At 32.4% G+C, this 13,701-nt stretch overlaps 1 protein-coding gene across 6 annotated transcripts in view; it reads left to right on the top strand.

The window, feature by feature from the left end:
* Positions 1-13,701, top strand: part of LOC115884765 (major facilitator superfamily domain-containing protein 6) — a 29,992-nt gene that overhangs the window by 14,782 nt on the left and 1,509 nt on the right. For all 6 annotated transcript variants that reach the window (XM_030903441.1, XM_030903439.1, XM_030903440.1 and 3 more), the window contains exons 4-7: positions 1,528-1,875; positions 1,995-2,173; positions 2,268-2,517; positions 10,631-10,876. In XM_030903441.1, the coding sequence (XP_030759301.1) occupies positions 1,806-1,875; positions 1,995-2,173; positions 2,268-2,517; positions 10,631-10,876 (745 nt within the window). In that variant the 5' untranslated portion in view covers positions 1,528-1,805. The remainder of the gene's footprint in view (positions 1-1,527; positions 1,876-1,994; positions 2,174-2,267; positions 2,518-10,630; positions 10,877-13,701) is intronic.

The following is a 13,701-nucleotide window of genomic DNA, read 5'->3' as shown; positions in this document are numbered from 1 at the left end:
ATACGTCGACTTGACGAGTACGTCACCGCAAATCGCTCCGCCCACTCATTTTATTGGCTACTTGCAAATTTGTCGAAGTTTTATTGACGGCACGCGTCGTCTAATTTTTTAAGAAAAACATGGAGAGAATATCGTTTCCCCTCTCTCATGGATACCCCGTAGCTACCGAACGGACAGACGTACTGTATATAAACGCTCAATTTGTAGATATTAGTTTAATTTTAATCATTTGCTGATGATGAAACAGGGGAGCGAATATTTGTACAGTCCAAGATTTGCATGGAATTTCCTATGTTTCCAACGACGATGCACCATCCAGTATATATAATTTCGGTAGATTCTAGTAAGAAAGGAACCAAGGAATTAAATAATATACAGGGTTATTCAATTTTCCGAAAAAACTCCATATATTTTATGTCAAATCCTCCGAGTGAAAACAATATTCATTATTCCTTTTAAAAAGCTTCAACTTTATGTAAAAATATATTTGTATTGCCCTGTATATCTATAAAAAGGGTATATTGTGCAAAAATTTTACAAAAAAAATTGGAATGAAAATCTCAAAAAGGAAACCTGATATGGAGATTTTCATAACACTGGAGTCACCCCTGCATATATATGTATACAACTTGTACCATGGTATTGTACCTACTCCAATCAGTATTTTTTTATTTAAACAAAAAATGATCAACAAATGGTCTAATCAGTTATCTACAATTGTTTTTTTATTTTCGTTTATCACTATAATTACAAATTTATTTCATTCGAGTTATTGTCTTTTTGTTATCTATGTATTCTAATTGTAATTTTTATTAATATTTTTTTTTTAAATTTGACGCACTCTATACAGGGTGAGTCTTCAATAAGTGCAAATATTTTCAGGGATGGTAGATCTCGATAAGAGAAACATATTTTCTCTTTACCGTTTTTCAAATAAATCCAAAATAACCGAGATATTTTACTTTGAAAATTTTAAAAAAGTTGATTTTTCCCTTAAATTTTGAGAACCATCTTTGGGATCTTTTCTGGGATTTTTTTCTTGTAAATATAATCTTCTACCCATGCTATAAAACTGTGTGAAAATAAAAAGAATACGTGTTTGTAGAGTTGAAATATACTACCCCTGAAAATATTTGCAAGACTCACCCTGTATAGAGTAATAGAAACATAGCCGATGAATCTCAAATTTTTAGTATAAATGTCATAAAATAACTGTAATCTAAAGACTACACTATCGTTACTTAAAATGCTTTAAAAATAGTAAAAAAATAATTTTTAAGTTTTCATTAAAATTTGAACCTACATAATTTGTTTGCGAAATAAGAAAATAGAAACAATATTTTTTGCTTTTCTTAGTAAAATTTATATACTGTATACTGTATAGCATACGATGGAAAACTACGTCGTCAGAGTTAGCTTGGAAATGAAGATCGCTGTCATTTTCATGTGTAAGCCAACTTGACGTCGCTTTTTTCGATCATCTGTATGATTTATGATGACAAATACATACATTAAACACATTTTCAGGATATCCGACAAATGAATTGCCAAAATCTGACTACATTCGTCACTTGCGACTCGGAATGTTTCAACAATCCAGACACTTTCTACATGACTTCCTGTAGTCTGGAAGCTTTTCTCAATTCGACGGAGAAAAATGTCTTAAAGTTATGCCCTCAAAGAGAACGAAACTTATCCACTGATGAAAAAGAAACCAAAGTTGCCATATACGATGTATTGAAATTATCGAATCTCAAGACAACAAATTGTACCAATCGGTGGCATTTTGGAGTTTCCTTGTTTTGATGTCGATAGGAACTATTGGGTTCAATGTGGTTAATTCTATTAGTGATGCAATTTGCTTTGATATTATAGGTATTTATTCTTTGTAAAAAGGTTTTGGTCATTTTCTACATGCTTTTAAATGTTGCTTTTCTAAAACTAGACTTTGAGTTTAAAAGTGCTATGTTGATTCATGTTTTTCTATATTTTAGGAGATGAATATGACTATGGCAAACAGCGTGTTTGGGGAACAATTGGATTTGGGACAACAGCTTTGATTGCTGGGTATGCTGTGGATATGTTTTCTGGACAGACCATATCATACATCCCGGCAATTATTATCATGCTAATTTGTTCCACTTTTGATTTAATAGCATGCGTTAAATTAAAAGTAAGGAACAGCTGTTAATTTAACTATTTTAGAAATACAAAATCACTGAAAACACTGCTGTGATTTTTGTTAACATATAGGTATTTATTTTTAGTTACCCGTCATGGAAGCTCCTGAAAACATATTTAAAGAATTAAGGAAGCTTTTGAAAAACCGCTACGTTGCTACTTTCTTGTCGTTTGCTGTATTAGTAGGTGTTCTAGATGGCTTTATTATTTACTTTCTGTTTTGGTATATCGAAGATTTGGCCGCAGCTACTAATACCGGATACATAAAACTTTTGGAAGGGCTTATTGTAGCTGCCGAAACGTTGGGTGGAGAAGTTATATTTTTCTCTGTATCGGGTAAGTTTAACAATGAAATTTTGGAAAGAGATTTTTATTTTCAATTCTCTGAAGTTTGAGATCTTTGAGGTGGCTAGTTGCACCCCAGCCCCAGCCATCTCATTATATTTTTCGAGGCATGTCAAGCATAATAAGCATAGTTTGGTATTCACTCTCTCTCTCAATAATTCTCTTTTACTATCTCCATTTTCTGTTTAACACTGTCTATGACTTTTTACAGTATCTATTTATTCTTCTTCTCACGATTATTAATAAATCTTAGAATTGAAAACATTTTTTCAAAAGTGTTTAACATTGAACATGATTGAACGAAATAAGAAATTCACTATTTGTAAATACAGTAAAACTTCCCATTTCGGCCATTTCTAAAAAGCGGTCACTTCTGTTAGCGGTCAATTTTCAGTTGTTTGAATTAATCTTAGGGGAATTCCTATATTAAAATATTTCTCAATAACGTTAATTCCGAAAGCGGCCACCGGCCGCTTCAAAGGTACATTTTAGGGAAAACCCCATTAAATTTATTGCCCCAATACCGGCCAAAAACCGAACCCTTCGAACCTTTTTTTTTTTTGTCTAACAAGAGCTGTTTCAGGACACTTTAGGAAATTCCAAGCAATAAACATTTATAATTTGTTTGAGAAGTAGGTACAGAGAGTGACAAATACAATACAAATTCCTCAGTAGTTTGCTGAAATTTTTGGGAGATATAGAATCAGTTTAGTTTCTTACTCTGAAAGAACAGCAACTATGTCTTTGAATCGTAAACGTTTGTCTATTAAAGAGAAATTAAATATTGTCGCGGAAAGTGAAAAATATAACAGCAGTGCTCGAAAGTTGGCGGAAAAGTTTGGTGTTGGAAGAACGCAAGTGAACGACATTTTAAAAAACAAAGTGGAATTAAAAAAAATGTTTGTTGAACTTGAAAATGTTCGTATAATTTTTTTTCCTCCAAATACGACATCTCATTGCCAGCCGTTGGACCAAGGAATTATTCAAAATTTTAAATTAAAATATCGTCAATTTTTTATTAAAAGACTTTTGACTTTTACTAATACCGAAGAAACGATGGAAAAGGCTAAAGAGAGCATAAATTTGGCAAGTACTATGGTGTGGATAAGTACAGCATGGAAAAATGTTACATCGAACACTATAAAAAAATGTTTCCAAAAAGCGGGATTTGCAACCGTCAAAGGGGACGATGCATTTGACGAAGAGGACGACATTCCTTTAAGTCAGTTATCTTCAATTTTAAAAAACATGCCAGGAAGTCCAGATCTTAAAAGAATATCTGACAGTCGATTCAGATGTCCCTACGGAAAATCCTAGTTTAGAGATGCAGGGAATAATCCAGGAATTTACAAACAACAAGGACAGACAGGACTCACTCAAGCCGAAGATGAAGAAGATGAAGGCCAAGACATTCTGTGTTCATCTATAAATAATATGAATGAAGTATGTGAAAATTAAGAGACATTCAGAATTTTTGGTGATTCAAAAAACAAAGACAAACTAGTTAGTTGATATTGCCCATACTTTGATGAAATTTGAAAGTGAAATTACAAAAATCAAAATTAAAAATTTAAAGCAGACTACCATTAATCAGTTTTTCACCATATAAAATAAGGTTATCATTTTTGTAACTTTTTTAAAGTCAATTGTACATATGTATATAAGAATACCTATGTGTAAAATACATATGTATACATTGTAAGTTTTTTTTTCAAAAATTCTTATGTAATAAAGTTTTTTTTGTAACAACTGAATTATTTTTTTGTGCCAAAAATCTAAAACTGAAGATCATTTATTAACACTTATTGTGTGTTTGTACTACATGCTCGTACTTAATTTTAATTACTTTGCACGTTTCCAAAATAAAGGGATTTTACATTGGTATCTGTATTTTATTGTTAGTGGCAATAGTGGCCACTTCCCTTAACGGCCACATTCCTTTGAAAATTTTTGTGGCCGCTATATGGAAGTTTTACTGTAAAAAGGAACGCACAACACATTTATATATTTTTAAGTGTTTATTTTAGTATTATTTAGTAAACTCATCAGCCCAAAAGATGATTTGTATATCTTTTATTAATACACATTTAATTAATTTTACTGTCTCAAGTGGGATTAATGCTACACAAGATTCTTATCTCTTATCATATAATTATAACAATGTTAATAGCCAAGGTTATTGTTATTTATAACAAATTTAGAAATCTTTTTACGGCAGCGACTGGATTTGTATACAGGGTGGCCCATCGAAAACGTTCCGCAAGGCATAACGGCCAAGGTATATTTTTTTTTTCAAAAAATCCAAGAACACGTCAATTTTGTTTGTGAGGAGGGCAACTTTTGCCCCAAAAATGATTGCAAAATCTTCAACCCTCTAAGCGGGGGTGTCATCCCCCAACTTTTTTCAAATGGGAAGGGGGGTCAAGTGGGACTTTCTATTCTCTATACTTTCCCGTTTCGCTTTTGAAAATCGGTCGAGTCATTGAGAAAATATGGTTGAAAATATGATTGAAATTTGAAAAGTTTATTAAAACATTTATCAGAGTAAATGATAAGGATAAATTATTTCGACCAATTTGAGGTTTTTTCTTATTATTTCTAGATGTTTACGCATTTTTTCACTTGCCGCAAGGTTGAACGATCAGGTGCGGTATTTGCTAGATAGCTGTTCTGTGACTTGTGCGTTGAAGTTCTTCTCAATATCGTTAAACTTCTTAACAATTATGGTGTACTCACTTGCAGAAAAAGTGGAAATAATCGAACTTTATTTTAATAATAATGAATGTATCGGGTTGCGCACATATTCAACGAACGCTATCCTGACAAACACCTTTATGGCAAATTTGTTCGCGAGTTAGTAGCAAAATTTTGCGAAACTGGTTCCGTTATGAATAAGAAGAGGCAGAGCCTGTAGTAAATGAAGCTATGGAGGTATTCGTATTGGGCCAAGTTGCCACGGATAGTACGCTGAGTACAAGAAAATTAGCCAATGAGACCGGCGTGAATCGTACAAGTGTCCAAAGGATTATTAAAAAAAACACAAGTTCCACCAGTACAAAATTCAGTTGGTACAAGAACTCAACGCAGACGATTTTGATTGTCGCTTTGCAAAGAACTTCAACGCACAAGTCACAGAACAGCTATCTAGCAACTATCGCACCTAATCATCAACCTTGTGGCAAGTGAAAAAATGCCTAAAAATCTAAAAATAATAACAAAAAACAGCAAATTGGTCGAAGGAATTTATCTTTATAATTTACTCTGATAAATGTTTAAATAAACTTTTCAAATTTCAATCCTTCATATTTTCAAAAACGAAGCGGGGAAATATAGAGAATAGAAAGCTTAAAAAAAGGGTAAATAAGATAGTGTCTAAATATTATATATATTTCATTAGACATAGAGATTTAATTCAGTCCATTCCAAGTGTATATTTTCGCCATTAAGAAGAAAAGAGGTGTCCAAGGAATATAGAAAACATCTCAGCTTTGTAATTGAAATGTATCAAAATTGTCGTGTAAACAAATGAAAACCCCAGACTCTCAAAAAGATACTCTGTCATTATAAACGTAAAAAAAATTCCAGTAATTCGCTGTTGGGTGACCACAAGGAAAACATTTTCACTAGTAATACTACTAGAGGTCAAATTATTTCCGGAATTTTTTTCGAGCTCATGAATATTTTGAAAATTATCCCGAGTCGAAGACGAGGGATAATTTTCTAAAAATATTCATGAGCGAGAAAAAATGTCTGGATTCAATTTGACCTCGTGTGATATTCGGTAAGAAAATTCCACACCAAACTATGTTTGAAAATCAAATAATTAAAATCATAGATAAATGAAACAAGTTTAGATTGGAAAGTGCCCATAAGGACAATATAAACATAGATAAAAGAAAATAATCTTCTATTAAGATAGATATGAAACTTAATAGTAAAATTTTGGGTCAAAGCGCCCCTCCGTGTTCTTAGTAGAGACTACGTTTAACCCAGCGCCTTCGCCTTTTCTGCTGTAAATATTTTTTATGTTTATATTTGATTTCAAAGCATTTAGTTTTAAAGTTACACTGATATATTAGTATATCAGAGTAATTTTAATAAAACATAAGAATATATATATTTTACAGTTTATTAAATATAAATTTTGACTACAAGGTAGAAAGTAAATCACAATATTTGATAAAACCTATAAGTATACCATTTTTACAGTTAATAAATAATAAAACTATTTCTGACTATGATATTTAAAATTTAGATAGACAGAATATTAAACAACATACCGGGTATTTGCAGACGCAGGCCCAAATTCAATAAAAACCAAAATTTTTCCTGCGAAAATCGGGCTTTTTTCACAGAAAAGATATTTTTTGATTTATCAACAATCATTGTCAAGTTGACAATATACAGGGTGTTTCCTAATTAGTCTAAAAAATTGTGGTGTGATTCCTCATCTGTTCTTAAAATAATTTTTATATAACCATTGGGTCTAAAGTACTTCCTTTCTGATCTACAGGGTGTTAAAAATTAAAAAAAAATCGATATTTTGCTTAACATAAATAGTACACTACTGCTTTTTTAAAGAAAATATATTTTTTTTCTTGACTGGCCATCCTTTTTCAACAAAATTGATCTTTTGAGTTTTCCTTGTTCATCAAACGGTTGCCGAGAAAAAAATAAATATACTTATTAAGAGCCTGCCTTAAGCCGTTTTCTAACGATTTTTTATTTTTTAGATTAATTAGGAAACACCCTGTATATGCATATCATAGGCAACCAAATAAACTAGTAACCTCTAAAAATTATTTTTCCTGCCACTAGCGACATACCGTGTTTTTAGTGAGTACTAAATTATTTTATCAAAATTTCACCATATAAGTTTCCAGGCAATGAATATAAACACTATTTGGCGCTTATCTTGCAACGGTCGCGACCCAAAACTTTTAAAAATTTCGGAGCGGTTCGGCTTTTTCCGGAATTATATCGCCAAATATTGTTTATTCAAATTTATTATTATTTTCGTTTAATTTTATAAATAAAATACAATGTGTTGCATACAAGAAACTTTATTTTATATAAGGACGCATGTATGAAATACCTATGAAACATTGGAAACCGACGTTATGCCACGATCCACGATGGTTTTTGCAGTTCACAGTTCACAGCACAGATTTTTAAGTTTTTAATGCCACTTTTCCACAATTATCACCGGTTGGAGTAAATAAAACTTGAATTAAACTCACAAGATAGCAATTATTACTTTGAAAATGGACGCTATAAACACTTTTCGGAGTTTCTTTAATGAGAGCGGTTTAGATTTTGAAAGATTATTATGATTTTTGAAGATTCTGACTTTGACAAGAGAAAATTATTTCTGTTTTTGTTTGCCGTTGTTCTTAGCGACCGCTATAGCAGCGCCAGATCGCGTATAACGGTCGCGACCAAAAATAATTTCGCGACCTAAAATTTTTACGGGCTTTCCAATCTAAACTTGTTGCATTTATCTATGATTAAAATGTATTTTTGGATTTTTGGTCGAATTGATTATTTAGTTACTATGACAACTAAGTGACACCCAAACCTAAAAAACTATTTCAGTTTTGAAGCTGTCAAGCGGCACGCTTAAAAAAATGTTTCGCTTCGGTCATGAAAGCAAAGAAAATATTCGCCAGGAGATTAAGCAGTTGACACCCGCAAATACTAGGAAATCGAAGTCAAGCGTATGGAAGCAGTTTAAAACTTTCATCTCAGCTTTGTAATTGAAATGTATCAAAATTATCATGTAAACAAATAAAAACCAGACTCCAAAAAAGATATTCTGTCATTATGAACGTCAAAAAATTTCCAGTATAGTTCGCTGTTGGGTGCCCACAAGGAAACATTTTCACTTATAATATCACAAGAGCTTAAATTATTTTCGGAAATTTTTTTGAGGACACGAATATTTTGAAAATTATCCCGAGTCGAAGACGAGGGATAATTTTCCTAAAATATTCGTGCCCGAAAGAAAATTTCCAGGAATAATTTAAGCTTGCGTGGTATTCGGTAAGAAAATTTCACACCTAAATTTGAAAAAAAAAATATTAATCCAACATGACATTTTAAAATAATTTCAATTTGTTAAGTTGGCCAAGGTATTGATTTTTTTGACATATTATGTGTTTTGTCATTTTTGTTTGCGATTCTGTTATTAAGCTATTACTAGTTTTAAAACGTCTGTACGTAGAGTAAGAAGTGTATAGCGAAATGTCGCGATTTGGAAAAGTAAACCAACAAGTCATTAAAGAAGAAATTGAAAATATAAAACCAGATAACACCCGAAAATCAAAATCAAGTGTTGGAAACAGTTTGTTGAATTTTGTGATGAAAAGTCGTATAATATTCATGAGTGTATGAGTGTAGTACAGCTGGCTACTATACTGGAGGACTACGCATTTAATATGAAAAAGAAAAATTTTGAAGATTATAAGGAAAGTGTGGTCAAAGTGATGTGGAACTCTACTGCTAAGCAGTTGCAAGAAATTTATTACGAAAAATATAAAATAAAATTTAATCCGTTTTCTGATGTGGAATTTGTGACCGCCAGAGCTGCACGCGATGCTAAGCGCAAAATACTACAGAGAGATTCAGCAAAAAGAAAAGTGAGTGCTTCAGCCTTAACCAGTGACGAATACAAAAAAATTATTGAAATGTGGGATGAAAATACTCCAGATGGGTTGCAGCGTAAATTTTTTCACATAGTTTCACATGAGCTGGCATGGAGAGGAGGGGAAGGACATTCTGCTTGTATCCAATACTTCAAAGAAGAAACTGATAATTTCGGAAACCCAAAAGGTCGGATAGAATATAATCCAATTTTCTCTAAAACCACACAAGGTGGTTCTAAAAAACTGTCGGATAGTAAATGGTTGATTAGAAATTTCGAAAATCCACAAATGTGTCCGGTTCGCTTGTTTAGAAAGTTGATGGAAAAAAGGGGAAATCTTATTCAAACCGACAGACTATTCTTAACACCAAACCCATACTGGAATCAACCCAATTCGAAAGGATGGTACAAGAATAGCCCAGTTGGTAAGAACATTGTATCTTCATGGTTTAAATCAGCAGCTTCAGATATAGGAATTGACACTAAAAAAGTTAAAATAACCAATCATTCTGCAAGAGCAACAGCTGTTTCGAATTTGGCCAAGAAAGGAGTTGGTGAACAACAGCTCATTAAAATTACTGGACATAGTAATAGTCAGTCGATCAAACCTTACTTACAGTTGGACGCTGAACATCATCAACAGATGATTGAATCCATGAGGAGCATTTCATCAAGTACTAGCCAGTTCAATCATGATCAGAGCACAATGCAAAATAAAACAGAAAATACCCAGATTCAAACCACCAATTCAAGCCAGCCTACAAACATTTACAATAATTGTGTTTTTAATATTAATAAAACCTATAATTACTAAATGTGTTTCGTTATTATTTTGCTATATTAGTCGATATCATTAAAGATTTGGCATTGAAGATAATTCAACATGAAATAAATTCTAAAAAAATCATATAGATATATCCATCATATTTCGTTAAATAGAAAAATACCAGCTTTAGTTAAATAAAGGCGGCAGAACTATATTTTTTAGAACATGGCAATTTCGAAGAAATTCATATGTAGGTATATCTAACATATTTCCTTAAATAAAAAATATTACCAACCTTAGTTACATCAAATGCTAAAACTCAAATGGGTAATATTTCAATATATAGACATTGTAGTTATTCACATTATGATTGTAGATCTTATGTTTACCTTTTCAACTGTCAAAAATTTCCACTAAAGTTTTCGTGGCGCCTCGAAAAAATTTCCGGAAATTTTTTCAGTTGCCATGGTAACTAGTCAACATTAAAGCATGTTATTGGTTGAAAAGTAGAGGTGTGAAATTTTCACTAAAATTTATCCGTTGCCATGGCGATTTGTCAAAAAAACACGTTTTGATTGGTTAAAAATTACAGGTCTGGAATTTTCCAAATAATATATCTGTTTTAAATTAAGATTTAAGACCTTATAAATATGTTTAATTAAGTTTGAGAATCAGTCTGTTTTTTATTGTTTCAGGAAAGATATTGGAAAGAGTAGGACACGTACATTGTTTCAGTATGTGTTTTCTGAATTATGCTTTAAGACTTGGACTGATTTCCATAGCACCAAACCCTTGGTGGATTATACCAATCGAATTCTTGATGCAGGGTCCTACCTATGCCCTGACATATACCACAGTGGTAGCTTATGCTAATGAATTGGCTCCACCAGGGGCTTCAGCTACCATGCAAGGGATAGCCGCTGGAATGGACGATGGTGTCGGTAGGGAATCAAATAATTATATAGATTACAGAGTTTTTTATATAATATAAAATTAATTTATCATACGGCACAAAATTTAAAATAGTAGATACAAGGCTGGCAATAGTGCGTCGGCATCTGTAGCTCCTAAAATAAAAAAAAAACTTTAGGGATTTAGTGTGCGAACACAGTGCAAGCAGGTTTGCCGCTTACTGGTAGTCAGCGCCAATCTGGGCACCTATTCTTGACATCGTTCGCAACTTTGCGTATACGCATCACGTGTATTGTTATAAACAGGGTATCCCAGAAATAAGTGCAAGTATTTTAAAGGGTGGTAGATCTCGATAAAAGAAACATATTTTCTCTTTATCGTTTTTCAAATAAGTCCAAAATAACGGAGTTATTTTACTTTGAAAATTTCCAAAAAAAATGATTTTTTGCTCAAATTTTGAGAACCTTCTTCATGTGCCTTCTCCTCATCGGAGGTTGGCGACCATCAATTGGAATTCCTCCCTGTCTTGAGCCAAACGGATAATTGCACTTGCCTCTCCTATATTAAACCACTGGTGCAAATTCCGCAAGCAGGAAAACCGTTTACGCCCGATGCCTCGTCGTCCTTCAATCTTTCCCTCAACGATCAGCTGTAAGAAACTATATTTGTTATTTCGAAAAATATGACCAAAATATGCTGCTTTCCATCGTTTTATTGTAGTCAATAGTTCTTGGTCCTTACATATTCTTTCCAATACTTCGATATTTGTTTGAGAACCACTGGATCTTTTCTGGATTTTCTTTCTTATAAATTTAATCTACTACCTATGTTGCCATATTATCAAGAAATTATTTTTTGAAATAAAAACTAAAAAAAAATTGCAAAAAAATTTCAAAAATATTTTCAAAAAATTCCGAATTTTCAAAAAAAATATTTAGAAAAAAACCTCATAGGCGTGTTTCTGGGGTTGAACTATACTACCAGTTAAGTTAAAATACTTGCACGTATTTCTGGGACACCCTGTATATGGTTACATAGTAGCGCCGCGCCGCGCCGCCTTGCGCTTATAACCTTGAGAAATTAAAGCGTGTTATCAAATCGGTTAGTTCACAGTAAAAGCAGGTAGGAGCCGTCAACCAGCGTTCGTCGGCGTTCTCGCTTTTACCGGAACGAAAATGTATTTATTTCTGCTTTGGCAGGCGCCGACGGCGCACAGAGGGTGTTAAGAACTAAAAGTTGGCCAAAATTATGTTTTATGATTTTTTTGCTTTTTTGCTAGTAATATTAATTATTAGAGGACAGGGTGCTAATATGGAACCTCATTTTGTTTTTCCTACACAATATTTTTTCCTCTACTCTGAAACCCTCCGATCAAATAAGGCCACGATCAAATAAGGCCATTCTGTGCAAAACCAAGCAATTGGATGAGGATGCTAGAACAAGAAAGTAATTTGTATATTATAGACGATATTTGAGCGAGGATGGGTGTTATAGGGTAAAGACTATTTCCTTTAAGAATCTATTTAAATCAATGTTTTTTTGGCAGTGGCAAATATTCGCAAGATTTTTGTACATATTCCAAAGCTGGAGACTTTAAGCATTGAACGGATACTAATTTCTATGCGGAATATTGCCCAATAGTCTTACACCTTATAAAAATGCCTCTGATTTTTTAAATATAAAACATTATAAAGAAATAGAATAGAAGAAAACGTTTCAAAATAAAAATATGGCATAAAAACAGGACTTGCCAGCTGGCTCTGTATCCAACATGACAGTTATTATAAACAATTTGCAAAAAAGCACTACAAACAATTCCAACTATTTTATAATCTTAGAAATATTCAGAATACACTCAAGATAATTCATACTTATAATTGAAATATATTATTTATTTGATAGTCAACTTACGACTTAAAAAAAGCTAATAAACGTGCTTACATTTAGTATTTATAGATTTGTATTCAGTTAAGATAAAAAATGAAAAATAAAAAATATCACTTTTGGCCAGGTTTATAGACCAACTACCCCTATGCGCGGCGGCGCGGCGGGCGCGGCGTTTGAATATATGGTTAGGTTAGGTTAGATTAGTTAATCAGGTAAATTTCCTCTTAATTAACCACTTCCGAACCCTGCTCGCATCTCCGAAAAGCCATATAACAATACACGTGATGCATATACGCAAAGTTACGCATCACGTGTATTGTTATATGGCTTTTTCGGAGATGCGAGATGTGAGCGATATTTGAAGACGCGAGTGATCAAGAATAGGTACCCAGAGACGGCGCTGGCTGCCGGAAAGCAGAAACCTGCGTCCACTATGTTCGTACCCTTAGTGTAAGTGCAGACCTAAAGTTGTATTAGGATGTATTTCAGGAAAATATGGATTGGCATAATTTTTTAAATGGAACACCCTGTATATTATTGCATTTTTAGTTTCCTTTCTGATCGCTTTATATAATTCAAAGATATTATTAAATGTATTTTGATAGTTTCCGAAATATTAATAAATAAATAAAAAAATATATTTTTTCGGCCTTTTTTAAAAAAATTATTAAAAATACCAGATGTGTCCTGAAATCAAAACTATACTAAATATTTACTATAGTTGGTCTGTATTTACTATGCTATAAATATCGTAATCTTAAACCACACAGGGTGTTCAAAAGCCTATGCCTAACTTTCTACAATATAAAATAATATTTCTTCGTTTTTTTTTAATAGCAACACCCTGTATATTATTTTTTTGTCAGATGGAGAATTAAAAAATGAACATTTTTTGTATTTAAAGTATTTTAAAATTTTTAGCCGTTTCACAAATATTACGCGTAAAATACCAGACCAAAATTATTTT

This window comes from Sitophilus oryzae, unplaced genomic scaffold (assembly GCF_002938485.1).
Source record: "Sitophilus oryzae breed Bouriz unplaced genomic scaffold, Soryzae_2.0 scaffold_357_pilon_pilon, whole genome shotgun sequence".
Lineage (NCBI taxonomy): Eukaryota > Metazoa > Arthropoda > Insecta > Coleoptera > Curculionidae > Sitophilus > Sitophilus oryzae.
This window is presented reverse-complemented; position numbering and strand designations above follow the sequence as displayed.